The 23,508-nt window shown below is 35.3% G+C and overlaps 2 protein-coding genes across 3 annotated transcripts in view; one reads left to right on the forward strand and one right to left on the reverse strand.

Annotated features, from left to right (window-relative positions):
- Positions 1 to 14,096, forward strand: part of mtrex (Mtr4 exosome RNA helicase) — a 58,991-nt gene extending 44,895 nt beyond the window's left edge. The window contains exons 24-27 of the mRNA XM_088909908.1: positions 3,633 to 3,689; positions 6,663 to 6,825; positions 12,062 to 12,166; positions 12,513 to 14,096. Coding sequence (XP_088766034.1) covers positions 3,633 to 3,689; positions 6,663 to 6,825; positions 12,062 to 12,166; positions 12,513 to 12,565 — 378 coding nt within the window. The 3' untranslated portion in view covers positions 12,566 to 14,096. The remainder of the gene's footprint in view (positions 1 to 3,632; positions 3,690 to 6,662; positions 6,826 to 12,061; positions 12,167 to 12,512) is intronic.
- The window catches only part of plpp1a (phospholipid phosphatase 1a), a 47,030-nt gene continuing 36,063 nt past the window's right edge, over positions 12,542 to 23,508 (reverse strand). For both annotated transcript variants that reach the window (XM_088909910.1, XM_088909909.1), the window contains exons 5-6: positions 14,127 to 14,303; positions 12,542 to 13,138 (exon numbers count right to left, since the gene is read on the reverse strand). In XM_088909910.1, the coding sequence (XP_088766036.1) occupies positions 13,013 to 13,138; positions 14,127 to 14,303 (303 nt within the window). In that variant the 3' untranslated portion in view covers positions 12,542 to 13,012. The remainder of the gene's footprint in view (positions 13,139 to 14,126; positions 14,304 to 23,508) is intronic.

A 23,508-nucleotide genomic window follows, 5' to 3' on the forward strand; every position in this document is an offset into this window, starting at 1 on the left:
GTTCTTTTCTGTATGACCTTGACTCTTTTTACGCCAAACCCACCTCTGGTGTTTGTTGCCAAAAAGCTCTATTTTTGTCTCATTTGACCATAGACCTCAGTTCCAATCAAAGTTCCAGTGATATTTAGCGAACTCCAGGCACTTACGTTTGTGGTTTGACACCAGCAGAGGCTTTCTTCTGGCAAGCCTTCCTATTTAGTAAACTATTTAGTTTGTTGGCATGCAGGTGGCATCGATTATGATTTTTTTATAGCGATTGCCTGATTTATGAATGTCAACAACCTTTTGTTTTATTTCATTTGTGTATTCTCTTATCTTCCCATGTTGATGGATGACTAAGGGTGTTTGGCTTGCGTGTCACCTCATATTTATACCCCAGTGAAACAGGAACTCATGGATGACCACTTTAAAGTTCCTAAAGATATGTGCTTAAAAAGGTCAAATATAAACAGGAATATATGTCAATTAGATTTTGTTCATAGGAATTTCTAGGGGTGCCAATAATTGTGAAATGTGTTTTTGAGAAAAATGTTTATTTTTATAAGGATTTTTTTTCTTTGAATAATTTTGCCTCACTGAAAGGTTAGATTTCTCTCATATTTTCAGTGTAAGATCAAGCTGATAAACAACAAAGACATTTTTTCATAGCCTTTTTTGCTCATCTTTATCAAGGGTGCCAATAATTCTGGAGGGCACTGTACATTACGATGCGTTAAACAGAGCATACTTTTTTCATACAGATTTAATTAAAAATACTATAGTTCAGTACATCCTGACTGAAGGAACATCCCAATTTCAAGACAGCATTTTGAAATCTTGGCTTGTTTATGCTTATTGATTTTTCTGCTTTTAATTATATCTTTATGTAATTATGCAATTTTTTAGCAAATGGTAAAGAAATGTCAAAGTCAACATTTCTGTGTTTATAGAAGCTCTGTGTAACTCCCAATATGTAACTGTTTTCAGAGGATCTGTTTGCCTGTTATGTTTTTTTTGGTTCACTCTACTTTAAAAAAAAAATAGATGGTAGTTGCTTGTACCTAATTATAGAGGAATTAGTTTATTTAATTATTCTGAGTGTTTTAACACTTTAAACAACATAAAACAGCATGCTAGCTTATCTGTGTTTTAACATCTCAAGAGGTCTTGATCCACTCAAGTAAAATACCCTGCATGAACTCTGAGCATCATGAGCAGAGCCATTAAATAGAAAAGGCAAATGGTTTCCTCAGTTGACCCACTGGCGATATACTATCCTGGGAAATCGAAACACATGGATTCTGCTTCCCATTGGCTGTGTGTCTGAGAGAGTCTGAATGATGCTCTTCAGACTGTGCCAATGTGGATGTGTTTGTGCAGCTGGGAATGGCAGGAGGGCCATAAATGGTTCTTTGACAAAGTAGTTTGCAGTGCTCAGTTATGATGAGACACTGGTGCTTGATCTTAAATGTTATAAAGCACTGCAGTTCAGTTATTTTTTTCCCTGTTTTTATAAACTGCCTTGTTCCATGTATGTCACGGCAAAGTGTTTTCTTAATTCTGGGCACATAAGCTCACTATGTTGCCTTTCTCGCATATGCCTGCCTGTAACTAAAGTATTAACATGTTAAAAACGCTATAAAATAACTGTATGATGCATTGTGAATACAAGTGTGGTATTGTATTTATTACACAGCTTCACAATAAGTTCATTTTTACAGCAATGCTGTGGACACCTACATTAATATTTCTCTTTTGTAAATGTAATACCACTATGTGAATGGAAATGCTGTAAAAAGAGAGAGAAAAAACACAAAAAACACAAAGGCACACACCTGAAGAAGGCTCCACGGCCGAAACGTTGTGTTTTTTCTCTCTTCTTTTTTTCAGCATGGAATAAACCTATTACTTGTTCCAATGTACATTATCCACTATTTTCAAATTTGTTGGCACTAATCTGTGTGTATTTTGTGAATGGAAGCAAGGGAGGTTCACATTAATAAAGCTACAGCAATCACAGCACTGCTTTCTATTTAAAAGTGGAAGGTTTGTTTTTACAGCACCTAGCTTTTTTGGCATTTCCTTTAATGAAAAACTTTTTTCATTTGAAAAAATCATTAGGCTTATAACGTTTAAAGTGTTTTTGTAGATTTCTTTAGATTCTTCATGAATTGGATTGTAATCTGCCTCAGAAAAGGAATCACTGCAAGTTAAGCTGTGTCAACTACACACTCCCAGACACCATCACTTTAGGCCTCTGTTTACGGAGAGGCACTGTGTGTTCTGTGAGCGACTGTGCTCATATCCTAGCAGGAAAAAAATCGAGCTATACCTGTCACAGTGTTACAGAGATGTCTATTGGTCACTGTCATGGTTTGCTTCAGAGGAGGAGATTAGAGAGGAAGAGCGTAAGAGTTGAGTAGGAAGCCGGTGTAGAATTCTCCCACTGCTGAAAACCTGGCCTTTTAGTGTGTTGGAGTTCATCACTGTCTAGTGCATAGCACTTTGCATCACCTTAGTCAGCAGGCAACCATGATCAAATCTCAACAGAGGTAGACCGGAGTTGCACCCATCACATGCTTCACAAGCTTCATAAGATATTTTAATAATTTGACTGTCTAAGCACCACCTGTGAACATGTCGTCAGTCCTGGGCCGTTAATGCAGCAGCACAGCATATTGCATGCAACCTACTGTGTATGTGCGCTGCTGTTAGTGAGTTGCTCAGTTGCTTTCTCATTACCTTCCAAGTGAAATATAGATGCTTTCATTCCATTTGTCAGTTACAAAATTGCACTAACCATGGGTGATAAGCATAATGGTGCTCTCACAGCGATACCTGTATGAAGGAAAAGTAATATATTTTGAAATGAAATTAGACAAAGTGTCTTAGATTAGTTAAATTAATCTAAAATTAGTTTAGAGAAAGGAGAACCTCATCACAGATCGGGTATGTTTGGTGGTGATTATCAAAGACAAAGCCAGAAATTTAGTACATGTGAAATGATCTGTATAACCGTAATATTAGTAACTAAATAAGTGGTATCATTTCCGAGAAGAGCAAATTGAAGGTCAATATCTGCATGAAGTGCCTCTTTTACATTGCAAATCAAATGTACTATTGTATGCACACTGTGAAGATATAATGGGTTAAACAAGTTTTTGTGGGCTAGCCTTGGGACCTAAACACCATTTGTAACATTGTTTCTTTTAGAAAATGCATTCTGATTTTCAAACAACTGACTTGGAAACACAATCTGTGTTTAATTTATGCACTTCCTTTATATATTTATACACATAACCTTGACAGTTGCTTTTTGTAAGAGATATAGTACATATATGCACAGCTGTTTCATAGTTCAATGTTAGAAGTCTTACGCACCTGTCTGTGACCGATAATGGTGACTTTATGACCTCAAAACAGAATTATAAGTTGGAAGAATAGAAGTACAAGTCTTGGACAGTTGTGCTTCGTATTGTAGTGAAATGACCAGAGCTAATTAATTTTCATATACCATTAATTCCTTGTTCTTAAAAATGATACTAATGGGTATATTATGGGTAACAGTGGATCTGTAAAAGAAGTATATGAAAGCAGTGAATCCAAAGTTTCGTAGTGCTCAGTGTTATGAAAACTGTTTGATTCTTTTCCAGGCCAATGAAATGCCTAAGATGACGGAGCAGCTGGCAGGACCTCTGCGGCAGATGCAGGTATGCCTGTTGCACTAAAATAGTGTTGGATAAACTTTCGCGATCTTCCCCTCCTGCTCCTTTTTCTGTCTGTGACACACACACACACACACACACACACAGCCAGCAGCTGGGCACAGTGCTGAAAAATGTAGGAAGGTTATTTTAAAGTGTTCTCGTGTCAGACAACAGCTGAGGGGGTGAAAACAGTTATAAGTTATGTTGTTTAAGGATACAAACAGTGTGCTACTTATGCTAATATAGTGCTGTATGTACAGCACATAAAATTAGTTACTACAGTTATATTTGTGAAATTGTAGAACGAGTACTTAGATGTAATCTGTGAATAGTACACACTGGCTAAATATTTAATCTGGAGCAACACAGCAGCAGTTGCGAATGAGTTGATCAACGCAGAGATGGGGCAAACTTTTCCAATACTGGGGTTTGTTTTCACCAAGTCAGTAAATTTTCATTAATGGTAGTGTGAGAATCAAAGTCTTTAGCTGAGAATGTTGAGAATGAGAGTGCCTTTAAATTTCACTTTTCATTGAATCACACTGCTGCTATGTTTGATCAAATATTTTATGACAAGTTCCGTAAAGTTGCTTTTTCCCCCTTCAAAGAGTAGAAATTGTGACTCCCAATTCATAATGAGTTCCTCAAAGCAGTAGTCAAAACAACCATGTTGCAAGATGACCTTTATATATGTTACAATGTTTTATTGACATAAACTCAGCCCATAGTAGTACCAGGATGGACATGTATTCTAATAAGGAACAAGTAACGGGTTTATTCCATGCTGAAAAGAAATAAAACGGAACATTTCGGCTGTGGAGCCTTCCTCAGGTGTTAATGTATTCTAATAGTCTGGTACTTTTCTCCCTTTATGTATTAGCTACATACAAAATACAATGATTAGATACAACACTATTTTTTAATCTAAGAAATTGCATTAATTTGTTCATTTTAATCTTTTAAGTATGGAATTTAAACAGTTCTTCACCTTTAGCAAATTACATTGCTTTGAAGACTTGCAAGTTAATTTGTTTTCAGAAAAAAAAGATTTTTTTTTAACTTCCACCTTTTTAAAAAAGGATAATACAAAGATAGTTGTAATTTTATAATTAATGCACATATGCACGCAGACCAATAATAGATAATCATCAGTCATTTTAAATGAAGAAGATCTATACCTGAACAGACTGAGAAAGCAATTAGTAGGTATCAAAATCGGCTCAATAGCACAAAAAATTTGTTTTTAAAAGGGCAAACATGATGTGCTGAGTGACATCACTTCCCAGAAAAGATTTTCTAACATCTCAGAATACAAAGCAGCATATACCCTTGTTCAATCAATTTAAACAAATGAGATGGGTTTGGTTTTCCTGCACCATTGTTGGGGAGGCTGACTGACGTCACTCCTGCCAGAAAAGTATTGCTTATCTCAGAAATGAAAGCAGCAGAAACGGTACTTGTAGTGGCTCAAACATAGCAGTGTAGATGCATTGGGACTTCATGCCTGCCATGTTGGGGGGCTCATTTTAGTGAGCTATTAATTCCTCCTATCTCGATATTTATCATGAATGTTTTTATGTTTTTGGCTTTCACATACTTCTATCTTCTTGTTAATAATTTTCAAACAAACCTAAACCCTTAAAAATATATATGGATTCTAATTTGATGTTGCCAGTTAGTACAGTTTAAAAATTTTAGATGTCCGTCTTTAATGTCTTAAAGGTCTTTCAAAAAATAAGATAAAAATGGACCGATTCACAAAATGGATTAAGTTAGTCTAAAATGTAAAACATTTTTAGTCCCATGGAAGTTGCCCATTAATGTGTTAACGCACGAATGATTACAGAATAATCTATTAAAATGCAATGTAGAGAATTACCCAGTAGGAAGCCGACTTAAGTAGATTCTTTCTAATGTACAGTGCCATCTACAGACCACTGGTCTTTAGATTCAATGGTAGCAATATCTGTTTTTAATCTGTTCATTGCTCTGGAGTGCCTATAGCACTGCAACACCATTGCTTTCCTGCATTAAGCTTGGTGCACTCCACAGTTTGCCTATCACTTTTGTATGTAAAGGTGTGTTCTTTTATTTGTGGTGCTGTACTGTCTGTTTTCAGAAGAGTTGCTCTCACAGTAGGGCAACATAAGAAAGGTTACAAGTGAGAAGAGGCCATTCAGTCTACGCTACGCTGTTTGGTAGTGGTTGACAGGAGGATCTTATTCACTGTTTCTTGAAAGAAACCAGGGTATTGGCTTCAACAGCTTGGAAGAGTAGCTTGTTTCATATTCCCACAATCCTTTGGATAACGAAATGCCTCCTGATCTGAAGTCTAAATGAACTTCCATATATATTACACTTGAGTGCACCGGTTCCTGATTGCTTATATTAAGTCCCTTTTTTAATCTTTTTATGACTAAAAAGGTTCAGTTCCTTCAGCATTGTAGGGCAGAACACTCCCTTAGACCTTGAATTGATCTTGTTGCTCTTTAGGAAGATTACACCGTGGAAGAATGCTGTAGTATAAACTATTTTGTTTGAAGTTGCAGTGTAAAAGGCTAAAACTGAACATTGTTTGGTTTTGTATTTAATGTCCTATATGATAGTTTGTAAGACGTTTTCAGCCTTTGTCATAAATCGGTGTTCAATTATGTATATGCAAATCTTTGAGACGTATACATTTGTATTAAAAAAGGTATTAAATTGCACCAAGGAAATGTGCAATTAACCTGTTGTTGAAAATAACTTTGTGCAAAGTAAAAAAAAATCTCTTGTGATAACAGAAATCAATATAAATGCATTATATATTCAAACCCAATAATAAAAATTAGGAGAATGTTTTCTGTACTTATTATGCATATATATATATACTGTTGCAGTTTTATTATTGGGGGATCTCTTTTTATTGACGTTGTAGTAAGTGTCTAAAGCCAGAAATGTTTCCTAATTAGTACTTGTCTAAATCTTTGGTTTCAGGAATGTGCTAAGCGGATAGCCAAAGTATCAGCAGAAGCCAAGCTGGAAGTTGATGAAGAGATGTACCTCAATTCTTTCCGCCCCCATCTGATGGATGTGGTCTATACTTGGGCCAACGGATCAACATTTGCCCAGATTTGCAAAATGACAGATGTTTTTGAAGGTAATCAGAGATTCTAAAATGGGGGTTATGATCATCCAGAGACAGGGGGAAAGAAAGTAATGCAGCACATCAGAGACAAATGCTCAATCACAGTGTTTACCTTTTTTTTTGTACACAAGACAATTGTAATTTAAGATTTTTTTACATATGTAACTGCTATATACAGATGGAGTTTTATTTTCTCTATATAGTTTAACATGCTCCTGATATTGTTTCTTGCTAAATTGTGCACAGTGAAAAGCATAACTGCAAACACCATATTTTTTTAGACAGGACAGTTACTTTGACTACAAAATTATTATTCAAATAATTCAAATTGGGGGAAAAAAGTAAATTTACTTACTGCAAATGGCTACACATGTAAGCATTGTTTTATTGTTAAGATAAAACTATAATTTTATTTATCTTACTTGAAATGTAAACTTTCCCTTGTCTGTGCAATAGAAGTACATTCCACATCACCTGCTTTATTAATTGCATAAATGTTATCTGGCTGCCATTCCTTTTTGCACACAAGCAGAAATTTAATTTTCTTTCATGATTAGTTGTGGAACATTGACACAGAATATAGTCAGAATATGTCCAGTTTTTTCAACAAAGCTGTGGCTGGGCATCCTTACCTGGATGAGGTAGCAATTGGGTACTTGCTATATGTTGTGTGGCGTTTATTTGGATGTTTAGTACTTTATTGCCATAACTAGTTGCATGGAATTTGGTTCGTTGAGCTCTTACAATTAAAAGACATACTGTACAATACAAACATACTGTCCTGTTACGAAACCTGTTACCAGTCCTCGTCTTGATAGCATTAAGCTGCTTGCGAGAGGGGCGGAAAGTAATCAGAAGTTGGACAGGGTGGGAAGGGTTTTGTTTCAGTCTAGAGAAGTAGAGTGAGTCCACAGGGGAAGGTGGCATTCTACAATTTTGAATGCAATATACACTAGTCTCTTGCTGCTTCTTGTCCTGGACAGAAGTATTGCCATACCACATATTGATGGAGAAGGTTCATGACAGATCTGTGAAAAAGAGTCATTTCTTCCTGCGACACTCCATATTTCTTAAAATGTCTCAGAATAGCCTCTGATGAGCCTGCATGACCATGAATGCATTGACCTCACATTTTAGACTGCTGGAGAGAGTGTTGCCCAGGAGCTTAGTTTACCATCTCCTTTACAACCAGACCATTGATTTATAGTGGTGAGAGTGCTCCTTGCTTCACCTAATGTCCATGACAAATTCTGTTGTTTTACTGCCATTTAGCTCCAGGTTGTTTAGGCTGCACCATTCAATTAATTCAGCTTCTTTCCTTTATACCACCTCATTGTGACAGAATGTGAAATACAAGTGAGTACTGGAGAGGTGATAAAACAATCCTGAGGAAATATATCATGGAGCCGTATGGAGACTGCATCATCCACTGACCCACTTGCTCTGTAGCCAAACTGGCGTGGGTCCAAGTGCACATCAGACAGGAAAATGGCTATGAGTCTCTGGAAAACTATCATAACAGGTCTGTAGTCATTGAGGCGGCTCACACTGGAGATTTTGTAGGTACTAGAGTGGTATTCATTGTATTCTAGTAGCCATTTTAAAGCAGTGTGGTACTTTATCCTGCTTAAGGAATAGATTGAAAATATCTGTAAAAACGGGAACAGGGTGATTGTCACAAAATTTCAGTGTGGTTGTTGAAACAAGGTTGGGTTTAGATGCTTTCCTACTGTTCTATATGTGGAAAAGTCATCTTACATTATGGTCCTGAATGATAAATGGTGAATGGAGGGGCTCCACTGTCGGCGGCATGACGCTTTGTGTATCAGACCTGCCAAGATAGATTTTTGTTAAAGGTAATATTAATTGACAGCTATGAGGGGAAGTGTAAAAATGTATGTTAATGGCTGGCAGTGGTAGTATAAAAGTACTATTGAGGAACAAGTAATAGGTTTATTCCATGCTGAAAAGAGAGGAAAACACAACGTTGTGTTTTCTTTCTTCTCTTTTCAGCATGGAATAAACCTATTACTTGTTCCTTTGCGGCCTAAAGCATGCTGACGCAGCTACCCACCTGAACTAAAAGTACTATTGACTTACTGTTACATAGTTTTTAGATCTTCAGTTGACACCTAGAAGGTTGGCATCTCTGGCTGTTAGGAGTCTTGAAAAAGTACACATTCACATGATTTCTGTGTTGTCCCATACTGAGTATATTTAATATTGACTTTCCCTTAAGTTGAGAGGTGTATATTTGAATTTAAACATAAATAGTAAAAATGTACCAGTATTAACCAAGGCAGATGTTATTGAACATCTTTTGGAAATCCAAATCTGTGCTACATCAAGTCACTTAAAGTAGTTTTTCTTGATATAAGACTCCATCCATCCATTTTCAGTAAATGCTTTATCATTATTGGGTTACGCTGCTTATAGCAGGGTCAGGGTTTGCAGTCTCCCCCTTGATTTAGATGATGTTATTCCATTACAGGGTGCACTTGTATGCAATCAACTACTCATACATGCATACACTGGCAACTTAGAGACTTCAGTTAACCTGCACACCATATCTTTGAACTGTAGTAGAAAGCCATAATATGAGAAATGGTGAGAACATGCACATGCTATACAGAAGGATAGCAGGGACAAACGACTATACAGCCACAGTTTGGGTTTACTCCATGGCAAAAACCAAAGAAATATGTGACAGCTTGTTGTGCCCATTATTAATATTTAGATTTTCATAGAACCACTAGGCAGAAATATTGATAAGCACGACAAGGAGATATAAACCTTTACCGAGCAAAAGTCAGGCCAGCTATGGCCTGATTTTCAGTTACTGTTACTGGGTTGGCACCCCCTTTTCCTGTTTTAGTGTTAGTTTTTTATTTCTTTAACTACATTTGGAGCCTGTCCTGACATTTAGCTGGCAAATACAAAGCAGATATAGTGGACCGATCAAATTGCAGTCCAGCTAATGTGAATTCCAGGAACTCTGAATGATCTTAGGGGGGCAAATGCACATTATTCCCCTTGGGAGACTTAGTGGAGTTTTGGGAAAAAATGTGGTTTTATTTGTACAGTTTAAGCGCTTTTTTAAATGCAGTCATTCTAAATCAAAATCTCTGAGATGAGATGTTTAACTAGTATGTCCTGATCTATTAACTTGTGATTAACTGTTTTATTCAACTATTGTTGTACAGGTCAAAGTAGCCCAGTAATGCCAAAACTCTTTTGGTGTGTTCAGTTTATGCCCTGTGAAATATTTTCTCTTTAAGATTTTAAACACGTAGAAAATTCTTAGTGGATTTTTGGGAGAAAGTTTTTTTTGGTTGAGGGGTTCAAACATACATAAAAAGTTTGTGAAAATGAATTCACCCCAAAATAAGATTGGGAACCCTGTATTGGAATTTTTTCATAATGTTCAAGAATCCTACAATCCTCTGTCAAAAGCTGGAATTTTGTACAACCACCAAAACATAAGGGTGTTAGATCTCTAACGTTTCTTTAAAAACTGCTTAAGAATATGAAAAACAAAAGGTTTAAAACCTTTCTAACTACTAGTTCTAGCAGAACACATTTTAGAATTGTTTAAACTGTTTTCAAACAGCAAATTGTTTATTTTTGATCACAGATATTATAGTCTTTGATCTCTAATTCCATGTGCATATTACCCCACACTTTAGTACATTAAATAAAAGTACAAATATTTTTGCCCTGATGCCACTTGTGATTGGAAGTGTAAAACATAGTCATAATTTCTCATCATGTTTTTTAAACATTAATTTCAAGCAGTTTACTTGAAAATCTTTATATTTTAAGTTACCACATTGCCAGCAATATACACTGCTGTAAATTATAACCTTGTTTATGCCAAAATCAGAAAAAAATATTTCTACAGGAAGCTGAAGTTCTTTAGGTTTTTTAAGCTTTGTAGATAGAACAAGACTGGACACATTTGTAACTAGGAAAACAGTCACATGTACCTTGTACCTTAATGTCTATGATGCTGACTCAATGTACCTATAGTTTTTCTGCCTTTCTAAGAGTGTGTATACAGGCAGTGGACATAAACTCATAAGAATCAATAAAAAGTTGCTTAAAAGGTTGTTAGCCCACCATGTGCAGCCAGTACAGCCACCAGCATGGACTTTTTGCAAGAGGGATGTGACAGCATTCTTTCACGAGAAAGTCAATCATGGAAAACATCTCAGACTTCATTTCAGAAAAAAAACTGAGGCACTGTTTCAGAATATTCCATAAATGCCCGATTATGTTGTGATCTGGTGACTGAAGAGACCATGACATATGAATAACATCAGTGTCATGCTCATCAAAGCATTTGACAACCACACGTGCTCTGTGGATAACAGCACTGTCATCCTGGAAGACACCCCTCCGAGCAGGAGAGAAATGTTGCAAAATGGGGTGAAGATAATCACTCCATACCACTAAGCAGCAATTGGCTTGCCTTCTAAGGCGATGATTTCACCCACACCCAAACATGCTAGGAAAATGTGACACTCAACAGTATGGAACCAACAGAGCCCTTCGTTGTTGGGACCTACCTCTCTGGGCTGTAGAATCACATGTGTCCCCGTCTGTTTGTTATGGTGAACATGATGAGGAATAACTCATCTGTTATTTCTCTGCTACTTGGTAGCCTCTTGCCTGTAGTCTTTGCACCACTGGACTTGTGGAATTCTGGATGGACCCTTTTCTGGTGAAGCTGGCTGTTCTCACCACAGGATACAATTTGCAGTCAGTTGATCTTGCTCGCCTGTTTTGCCTTGAATTTCAAATGAATACACAGATATCGAAATCCTGGAGTTTGAGGTTCCGCCCACAGTTGCCCTTTGCTGATGATGTCCTTACCTTGGGCTTCCATGCTGGCTTTGCCATTGCTCACGAAACATCAGCAAGTTGAGCTTGCTGTCTTGGTTATGAAGCTCCTTCCAAATGTGCCCCAAGTATTTACCAAGTATTTTGAATGATTTCAAAATACTTGGTGTCCCCCATTTACCCAGGTGTTTCATTTTTTTGTACCTATCTCTGTATTTCTAAAATATATATATAAATCTATAAATATATGCAATTAGTGTAATCTATATGCTTTTAGTTATATTAGTATAATAGTAATGGCTTTTTTTGATGTAGTACATCGGTAAGAAACCAGATTGTACACAAGTAACAACTCCTTCCTACCTTCATAACATTCATTGCACCTACTGATTCCAATTGTCCACAGGCAGCATTATCCGGTGTATGAGACGTTTGGAGGAGCTGCTGAGACAGATGTGTCAGGCTGCAAAGGCCATAGGAAACACTGAGTTGGAAAACAAGTTTGCAGAAGGTAAGTTTTTTTTTTCTTATCTACTTTTAAGAAAAATGTGACATAGTATGTAAAATATAGATATATAGAATGGGAGCTCCTTGGGGGTTTTGAGTCCAGTGGGTAACTTTTTGTGCAAGTATGCTATATACAGTACTTTGGTAATATTATATAATATTTGTATAATACTGTGTTGACTGACATTTGGTAATGTCAAAAGCTAGAAGTTTTGGTACATTGTGTGTAATTAAGAGATTGAATTTTCTTTGGTCTTTGTAATAGACTTTTAGAAATATCTAAACAATATTTGCTAATGGACCATCCCACCTTTAATCAAGGTTGTTGATTTGTACCTTTGTTTTTTCAGGTATCACGAAGATCAAGAGAGACATTGTGTTTGCTGCCAGTCTTTATTTATAAGTGGATTATTTTTTACCTGCAGTTAAGTAGTCATTTGACTGAACTCAAACTAAGTCTTCTATAATAGTTGTACAAGAAATGAGGCTACATTTTTTGAATATTTTATTTTTGTTCATATGTGAACAAGCATGATAAATTTCAAAAGCTTAAAAACATAGTTTTGTACATAGTTTTAAGTTTTAATTAAAAAAAATACTGAAATTGGACTGCTGTTTTTTATAAGAAAAGTTAAAAAAAGATAAAGAAGTGCTAGTTCATGTACATAATAGTCACGTTTAGTTGTGAGATAGATGTTAGGCTTTGATAGTAGCAGCAGTCTTGCCAAGGCATATTTTACATAATCAAGACATAGACAGAAGGTTCAGTAATCCTCCAGACTTGAGTATATTTTTGACGTGGCAAAAAGCAGGGTTACATTCACAGGTTGTCCACATCGGTCTTCTGTGCCTAATGAGTGCTACCATAATGGTTTCCATTAGTGGGGGTTTCATGTAAAGTTGAGTGGGACCTTTCTTCTTCTGTAGGAGGAAAGCATGCAACCCTTGTCTTGAAGAAGTCTGATACAAATACAACCTGCATTAAAGAAAGAGGAAGGAAAGGTACATCAATTTTGCATAGGAGAATGATTGTGATTCTTCTGACCATCTGTATGAAGATGGAAGATTGGATGTAAATAAAAAGTAGTCAGTCCAAGAACTTTTTATGACTGGTTACAATCTAATTTTGATTAATGTTCTATTGTGTATACTGTATTTTAGACCCCCACTAAGTTTCAATAGGTTCACATTAAAAAGTTATTTGATAACCAGTTTTCCAGTGTGTGGAGCTGTCTTGTACAAATCTGACTTTCACATGTCCCTGTTATCCCATACGTTATTTTGTAATCTATACAGATTTCCCTTTACATTTGTCCTCTCTCCTTTTTTCATTTCATACTCTCTCACTATGAATTTGTAAGTGACAAAGTGTAGAGTTCTGCAAGGGATGTGTGAGCAGAGCAGCATTGACTGATGGCAGTTTCTTTTCAGTTATGGTAAACAATGTTTTTACTAATGTTAAATTTAACAGAATATACAGAAATAAATACAAGTTACATAAACAATCTGTACAGTTCTGCTTTACTTATGTTTTATATTGATATTTGTGCTTTTTATGCATGCTTTAAAAACAATTTAGAAGCTAGAATATTAAACCAAATGGGATTAAACACTACATTTGTAACCATTTAAACCAAATGTATTGAAATCGTGTACAAATGTAGTGGATAAGAATATTCTAAAATTACTTTATATGCATTGGATGTTTTTTCCCTAGTATGTTTCAAAGAAGTACATAAATGTTTTGCTTTATACAGCTGTAAATTCAGTGAACTAGTCATGTTGGTTTCTGTAATTTCAACTGATGTGATTGAAAGGCTGTGTTATAGACTGTTCAATAACATTGAAAGAATACTGCAGAGTCAGTGAAAGCTTTGGTGACTAGTGTAAGCAATCTTTGGGGCAGATATGAAAAATAAAAGCTCAGCTAAACCTATCTGGATCTTGACTCATCATTTACTCACAATCAGTATGGCCACAGCAGCACCCTGCAAGAGTCCTGTTAAAACATCACTCCAGTGGTGTTTGTAGTCTGACACACGAGAGAGGCCCACATATACAGAGGCTGCAATCAGGAAGAACTGGATTGTGGGACGCAACAATCTTGCCCATTCCACCTGAAGTCTTGCTTGAATATAAAGCTACAAAGGAAAAATTAAGTTAATGAAATAAGCTTACATTTTAGCACAGGCTTTATACTTACTAACTCTGCGCTTTGAAAATAAAATAATGTTAAATATACAGTTTCAGTAAAGTAAAATTCATCACTGCAAACCTGTTAAAAGTGGAAGAAACTTACTGGGTGAATCATTTAATCTCCCATTTCACTGATTGAGTGGGACTGTTGTAAAGACGAGCCAAGGTGAGATAACCAAATTTTAATCTAATGGTGATTTGAGACATGAACATGAAATGACAAAGAAATTATACACGGAAGAATGGTAAGTAATTAAGGAGAAGCTGTCCAATCTTGAAAAAACTATCTGCACTTCTAATATGATTTTGTCTGACATGCATATACACATAAACCCTGAATAAATAGATGGGTTTATTTTAAATTCTGTATATTGGAAAAAAATAGAACCATATATTACCATATTCTATAGTACCTGTAGAATTAGTAGAATCCTTCAAGTGCCAGATTGATGATATTAGAATCTCTAGAAATGCATTAATGCCCAGATTTATTTTCAGATTAATTTGACCAGAAGTGAGCCAAAAATATGTTTGGTTTTAACTGATATCTTGGGCTGCAAATTGTCTGAAACCATTTTGAAACTAATTCCCAAAAATTGGTTAAACTTAAGTAAACAAGAATGATGCCAGTATCCATGCTTTTTTTTTTTTAGAGATTTTAGCATTGATAGCCTGATGTTATTAGGCACTTAATCACTCGGAAATAAAGCCAAACAATGTTTTCCCTTCCCCGAAGGTAACAGATGCATTTTTTAAGTTGAATTTATCCAAAACCTCCAATGATGGTTCATAAATCTGTGACCAATATTGTTATAAAAGTATTGAAAAATCTTTTGAAATTAACATGAGCTGTAATGTCTTATGGTTGGATCATTGTTCCTGTGTTTTTAAAAAAAAACATTTAGGGATAAAAAAAGGCAAATTGATGAATAGAATGGTACAAGTTTTTTTCCAATTTTTCTGTTACTCTTGCATAAAAAACAGTGCAACTCCAACTGCATCTTTTATAGTATGTGAGAGTCTGGAACAGACTGCACAGCTATGTTGTTGAATCCAAAGCCAGTACCCTGACTTCTTTCAAGAAACAGCTGGATGTGATCATTAGATATATTAACTAGCATCCAAACAAGCTAGATGTACCCAATGGCCTCAATTCCTTTGTAGCCTTTGTTATATTGAGTAGCAAAACTAAGCTTATCTAGTAGAACTATAATTCTGGCTTAGAGAAACTCTGGAATCACATTTTAAAATATGTATGGCCAAGCACACTAATAGGGGGTGCTACCAGCTCCCAGTATGTCAAATTATTTATAAGACAGAAGCTACTAACCACAACAGCAGCCCCCTTAGCAGACTGTAGAACTATAATGCTAATGTAAATCAAAATACAGGTTATTTCTTCCAGTATTCCCCTGGTATTCTGAAGTTTTTCAATCATGCTTTAAATTGTTTTACACATGTATAAACCTTAGAGTAAATTATTTTAACAGTAACTGTAGATTAAATAAGTATTCTCAAAACATGTATCACTTGAGAAAAGTAGTAGCTAGCAGATATATATATATATGACATATGAATCATTATGCCATCACTGCAATGTTCTGTAAGTCATCCCCTTTAAAAGAAAACCTCCACAAAGCAGTGCCACATTAAGGCGCTAAATGTGCAGAATGACTTGCAGTAGGCCCTAAGAGATGTTCACTACTGTGGGCTCTCACATATCCGCTGTAAGGGGATGGGGGTGTCACCTAGAATTGACAGTTGCTGCAAGTTGTATAGCATTCGTCATTACCTCAGGTTACCATTGCTTTCTTGAGCACACAGATGATAAACAGCATGTCACACACGGCCTTCATATCCACCACAAACCCTACTCAAACCACAAGCATCTTTAACAGGCAGCTTGCAAAGTTCACTACTTTCCTACTCTCTAAGCTGGGCATGCATTTCTTTCAGTTCCATCATTGTAAGTACAGCCCGGAAAGCAGAGCAACACAGACTGAACCCATGGTTACCAAACTAAGATGTGATACACCTCTTTCTGTTTTTGAGATACTTAAAACATTTTTGTATGCTTGTAAAACGCTTTATTTAATTGTATTGGCATAAATGTGTAAAGTCTGAGGGACAGATGCTTTATTTTTTATATGCTTATCCATGAAAGAACCTATACCATTCCTCTTTAACAGGGATAAAAAGTGAAGTAATACTAATTAAAGAGATTTCTCTCAGACACTGGTGGAAATATGGATCCACCTATTGTGTGTAGTCAAGGCTTTTGAAATATGTAAGAAAAGCAGGTACTTTTTATATTTTATGAGGAAACCTGAGCATACTGCATAGCTAACAGCATTATTTCTGAAGATGACATCATACTTCCACTGATGGATGGCATTACGCACTGTTAGAAGCAGTACAGAAAATGTCAAGTGTAACATCTGCATATGGCCTCTGCATTCATTCCTAATGGACTTGTCAATTTTGGTTCAGAACGAGGTTGGAATTCAATTCAAGAGTAGATTGCAAGATTGCCCAAAGCTGAATGACCTTTTATGCTCATGCAACACCTTTATAAAATTGTAAAAAAATCATGAACTGGCCTGAGCACTACTCAGGTTTCCACTATTATCACAGTAATTACTGTTCCTGTTTATGACAATGAGATCCTTATCACTTCTTTAACTTTCTTGCTGAGGTATATAGGTGTAAGGCAGATATATTAAATGTAGTTCTTCAAGTGTTCTGGTTTCTTTATCTTTTTCCTAGGCTCAAAATATTCAATGGCTACTGTATCTTTCAAATATTTGCATCAATTCAATTGTCAAATGTATGTGACATGAAAAGCTTTCAATTCAGTTCTAAATAAAAGTTTCAGTTAGTGAAATCCTTACCCAACCCAGTTCTGCTCACCTTTGTATCATTGTCATATTAAAAAAAAACATTAAGGGAATACAAAAAGCAAAGTGGTGACTAGAACAATGTATCACTCATTATACTTACAAGTTTATGACTTAACCTCTGCTGCTTATCAAGGAATTCCTGTCCTTACAAATCAAATCCTTAGGATTGTGTACTTCCAAAGCCTACCACGCATATATTAGATCAAATCTAATGATCTCTAAGCCAAGCTTACTGAAGTATTCTGCATAAGTATTAGGTCCCAAATCCTTTTTTGGGGGGGGGGGGGGGGGTTCACAGCTTTGTCTTTACGGTTAGATAATTTCCCCACCCAAAAGTAAGTAAAGCCAATAAATTAATCTAATTAAAATAATAGAGATATGTAGGGTATAGCTGAACTGCTCAAATGTAGTGTTAAAGTTTGTCAGGAGTTACAATCTTGAAGTTACTTTCAATAAAGATGATTCAGCCATTTCACTCAGAGCTTACAATGGTGAAACATTATTAGATCTTCATGTTATTTAGGTCAAGGTTAATACAAACTTTTTAACGTCTGAACATATTATTTCAAACTGGTAACAAGATGGGTTTGAATTTATCAATGCAACAAATACCACAGTGCCAGTCAGTCATTTTCCACCCAAACATACACAAATTTCATCTTTAATTTCAGCTCTGAGATTTTTGTAAGATCCTCAAATTTATATTGATAATGCTTTACCTTTTTATACAAATACATATTGGTTTCTATTTCTGCTTTCAGTATGGAAATAGGGCTCTGATAACCATTTAAAATTGTAATTTTCCATCTTTTAATATGGATTGTTAAAATCACTTTTTGCTCCATAGTGTAACAATTTGTTTTCTTTTTTTAAGAGGAAAAAAGTTCAGTTGAAATTTGATCTAAGAGGCTGTGGTTTACGTTGTCAATGTGTTCCCAATTAACACATCACAAGAACAGAAACTTGAAGGAGCTCATTGTTTCATAAGAGTTCAGGACACTAAAGTTTTCCAATTATTTTTCTGAATAATCTCAAAACTCTCATTAGAAATTAAAGTTTAATTTTTCACTGAATAAAGTTCTATAGAAGATCTGCCCAAAGCTGATTAACTCAACATGTAAACCAAATTGAGTTAATATGAGAGAGAAGTGTTCACACTGCACTTATTCTTTAACATCCCCTTTTTTCTCCAGTTTTTTTCTCACGTGGTATATCTAAATGAAATCTGCAGTTAATATGAATAACCAGCAAAACGTCCACATCTGTGAAATGCTGTTATATATACATTTTAACTTTCCATATGTTCCGTACGTTTCCACTTGTTGATGCTTTCATTGTGAAGTTTATTTTGAATTTAATTAATTTTAGCTTCTGAGCCAGCCCCACTGCAGTTCAAAGAAAGAGACTGAGATTGAGCTAGCAATTTCAAACACCAATAAGTGATGTCAAATAATACAGATCATCTGGTAATGATGATTATATAAGCTTCAGAAGTTATGCAACCCTTTATCACTGTTTTTGCTTAACGGACGGAAACTGTTGCTCATTTGCAGGATTGGGTTCAAAGTTACCCAGTAAAGTACAACCTCATAAAGTGCCTCACTCACTAAAAATAGCTTCCTATAGAGACATCTACACAATTTATTTGACTATATTTCATGGGACCAAATTTCTATTACAATACAGAACTTTTGTTGCTGGACAATAAAGCAAAAGACCAGATTTAGAGTGGAGGAATTATACGTACATAATGGCTAATGTTGCTTAAATTACAACATTGTTCTGAATGTTAAAGAAATAAGTTAGATACAGTCAACACTAGTGTGATGTCTTTTTTAAAAATAGACATTACACTACAAAAAATGCAGGCTATAACATTAGTAATGTAATATTTGGCAATATCATACAATCACAATGCCTCTGGAATGAGAACACTGTAAAATACTGGCAAGTGGAAATTTGGACGAAGCCAGACTCAACTCAAAACTGTCCAGAGAGAACACTAAATAAAATTAACAACAAAATATGATAGCTTCTTTTCTGTATTTTGAAAGCAATTCAATTCATTTATTTTTCTTTGCTCTTTAAAATATAGTAGTATTGTTTTACTATATATGTTAAATGTGTGATAATTTTTAAGATGATAGTAATGTTTCCCATATGGGTACTTTTTTCTGTTTTTTTATGCAATCGCTGATATAATGTAGTACAACTGGCCAGGCTCCAAGATTTCACATATTTCAATAAGGTAGAAAACTTGAGACACTACAGGAGAAACATTTTCATCTCATGACATGTGGAAACTCACTGAAAATGATGTTGACAAATGGAGAATCAAGTTTATTAAAAACATATGCTTTAAAAAATGTAAAGCACATCAATAAAAATACTGTGAGCCCCCAAACCTTTCTACAACTATGCCTGTGAATAATGTAAAGGCTTATTCCTTTGCACAGTTTTCAAAATTCATTTGACCTCCTCATGATATAACATAAATAAGATGATCTTCTACTATAAGCAATCTGTCAAAGGCAGTTATCAATTAAAACCTGAAAGCTTAAGAACACAGTCACCTTTAAACTTTAGAAATTCTTGTCAACGTGGAAAATGGTGCTCTACACCACATTTAAAAACCTCCACATATACAAATAACAGATTCCCTGTAGTTTACTTTTTCCAGATAAACACTTTAGTACTCATAAATCATCTAATAACTCCCAAAAAAGAGTGGGAAAATTAAGGGTATTTCATAACAAAATGCAAAGAAAAAAATCATTTTTGGCTTGATATATAGTTTGTTTACTAAAAGAATATTTAATCAAGTCACAATTAAATTTGACAAAAAAAACTACTACAAACAACCACATTCTCACATGAGATTCAAAGTAAAGTCACTTCTACTTTTAATCAATCAATAATCTGCTCTAAGCTATCTACACACTGGAATGTAAGGGGATGAATCATATCGCATTGCATGTACAAAGGTTAGCTTATGAAAGGTTATTACAAAAAATGTCAAACGTAGTTATCTAGCAAAAAGGAGGTACTGTACAGTGAATTTAGTATAGTTTGGTGAGCTCACTGATATGGCTTCTGATTTCTGTTCCATCTGAACACTCAGTGACATAGTTGGTATAATAATTTCATTGAGTGAAATAATTCTAACAAGGCTCCATGTTTTCTACCTTTGATGATGTGCATGATTTGAGCAATCTGCATTAAAAGACCATAAGAAGAATCATATGTATATACTGTACCTGAGAAAATAGTTTGACTAGGTTAGAATCCAACCCAGAAGTAGGTCTACCAGAAACTATATAAAACTATAAGAGTTTGACATCTCTTATCGGCCTGATGGGAAGTAGGTTAAGCAGATACTAGCTATGGCTTAGACCACATCAATTTAAGTTTTTCAGCTGACTGACAGAATGTTCTGTCTCTGTATTGATCATTAAGGTGGGTCTGTTACATGGCTTTATGATACTGCAAGCATTCAGATCCCTTTAACACTAGATGTAATCTTAAAAGTAAAAGCTGGCAAGCTACTAAGCCCAGTACAACATGCCATGGTTTCTTAAAGAAGAGGTAGTCAAACAGGAGTTCTCCCAATTCATTTCATTGTGATTACATGATTTTGATTCGGCTGAATTTGTTTTTTAGGTAATTTTAATGGTACAGAATGATCATTTTCACACCACGTCACAGCAGTTAATTTCTGCCAGGAGGGATGTTTTCTAGAATGACGAGGTCTCCACAGAACTCTACAGAGTATGTGTGGTCATCCAATGATTTGATTTCATCCATATGTCACTCACCAGACCTGAACCCAATTGAACATGATTAGGATATTCTCAATACCTGAGACAGTGTTTGCTACCTCCATAAACCAGGAGTTGATTTATTTTTTTAACAAAATATACTCTCTCACAATAAATTGATTTTGTTGAATTGACTGATTTTCTCATGAAAGAATGGTGTGTCTCATCCCTCCTGCAGAATCAGATATCGATAGACTCTATGCCACAGTGGATACAGTGTATACTGGCCACACATGGTGACTCAACGTTTCTTGAAGTGACTTTACAATGGTGTTTCTATTTTTGTCCACAACCTGTAAATAGATCAGGTGAGTAGCTGCGTCAGCATGTGTAGGCTGCAAAGGAACAAGTGATAGGTTATTTTTATAAAAGACATCACACTAGTGTTGACTGTATCTAATTTGTTTCTTTAACATTCAGAACAATGTTGTAATTTAAGCAACATTAGCCATTATGCACATATAATTCCTCCACTCTAAATCTGGTCTTTTGCTTTATTGTCCAGCAACAAAAGTTCTGTATTGTAATAGAAATTTGGTCCCATGAAATATAGTCAAATAAATTGTGTAGTTGTCTCTATAGGAAGCTATTTTTAGTGAGTGAGGCACTTTATGGGGTTGTACTTTGCTGGGTAACTTTGAACCCAATCCTGCAAACGAGCAACAGTTTCCGTCTGTTAAGCAAAAACAGTGATAAAGGGTTGCATAACTTCTAAAGCTAATATAATCATCATTACCAGATGATCTGTATTATTTGACATCACTTATTGGTGTTTGAAATTGCTAGCTCAATCTCAGTCTCTTTCTTTGAACTGCAGTGGGGCTGGCTCAGAAGCTAAAATTAATTAAATTCAAAATAAACTTCACAATGAAAGCATCAACAAGTGGAAACGTACGGAACATATGGAAAGTTAAAATGTATGTATAACAGCATTTATACATATATGTAAATAGATTATTTTTTCAATTGAAAAATGCAATCCAGTGTTCCAAAATAATGGAAACACCAACCAATATATGAATATTGATTAGCTAATAAGGCGTTGGGCTGCCATTTGCCTTCAGAACAGCTTCAGTCCTTCTTGGAATATACTTACTGTATACAAGTTTTGACCTGTTACTAGTGGGAAACTGAATCATTTTTTCAAGGAGGAAATCCTCCAGTTCTTTGAGAAATGAAGGAGGTGGAATTCTACTCCAGATTCTGCATTTTCAATTATGTTTAGATCAGGTGATTTGGGAGGTTATTTGAAGTGTCTGACTCCATCCTGGAGTTTGTAAACCACTCCTGAAGATGTCTAGCACTGTGCATAGGGTATTATCATCTTAGAATATGGTAACATCCTGTGGAAGCAATGTTTGCAGTATATGTTGTACCTGGTTACATAAAATGGCTTTGTATTCCTTTGCCATAATTCTAACATGCAGAATAATATTTGGACCCAATGACTCCCATCAGATAGCTGCCCATAACATAACCACTATGTTTAACAGCTGGGAACAGGCAAGGTGGATTGAAGGCCTCCTCTGGCTTTCTTCAAACATTGGAAAAAGAGTACGAAGACTCATCAGACCATATTACTTTCTTCCATTGCTCAAAATTCCAGGTTTTGCACTCATTACACCTGGTTATGCGTTTCCTGATGCTGATTTCCTTCATGATTTTTGACACTGTTCCCCTTGAAACACATAATTTTGTTGCTTCTGTGACTGAGGAACCTGCAATTTGGACACCAAGTACAGTAGTTCACCTCTTTAAAAATCTGTTAGATCTCCAATGCTGCTTTAGAAGCTCACATAATTAAAAGAGTTAGTTTTAAAATATATTTTAAAGTGAAAACATATTAGTAATTAGTGATTACATTTATTAATTTTAAATTTTGGAATTTAATTACTTCAAAATACAAGTTACTTGTAAGGTGTTCCTATTATTGTGTCCTCCCCTTGTATGTTATACCACATTAACATAACACCACTTAGATGTAAAATCTAGCTGTGAAACTACAATTTGTTTTATAATGAAAAATTTTTTTTCTCCCTCTTTGGTTGCTGTGCAACAGTGGAACCCAAATATAGGACCTTCCAGTTAAGTATTACATAAACCGCATACATTTATTACATACATTTCAGAACAAGACCCAATTAGAATAAATAAGAGGGCATATATTTAAGACTAAGAATAGTAGGTACTTCTTTCATGGAAAGAGTTGTAAGGATCTGGAACAAACTACAATAATCAATCACTTACTAAGCAAATGGACTAGATGAGCCAAATGGCTTCTCTTATTTATAACCTCTCTCATGTTCATCACAGTGCAGGTCTCTGGAAATCCTTATTATTGAGGTGCCAATAAGTCAAACAATTAGCATTACTATATTGTATTAAAATGACATATACTAAATTATGTAATATGTTACATGTTAAACATATAT

This window comes from Atractosteus spatula, chromosome 3 (genome assembly GCF_055471065.1).
Source record: "Atractosteus spatula isolate fAtrSpa1 chromosome 3, fAtrSpa1.hap1, whole genome shotgun sequence".
NCBI lineage: Eukaryota > Metazoa > Chordata > Actinopteri > Semionotiformes > Lepisosteidae > Atractosteus > Atractosteus spatula.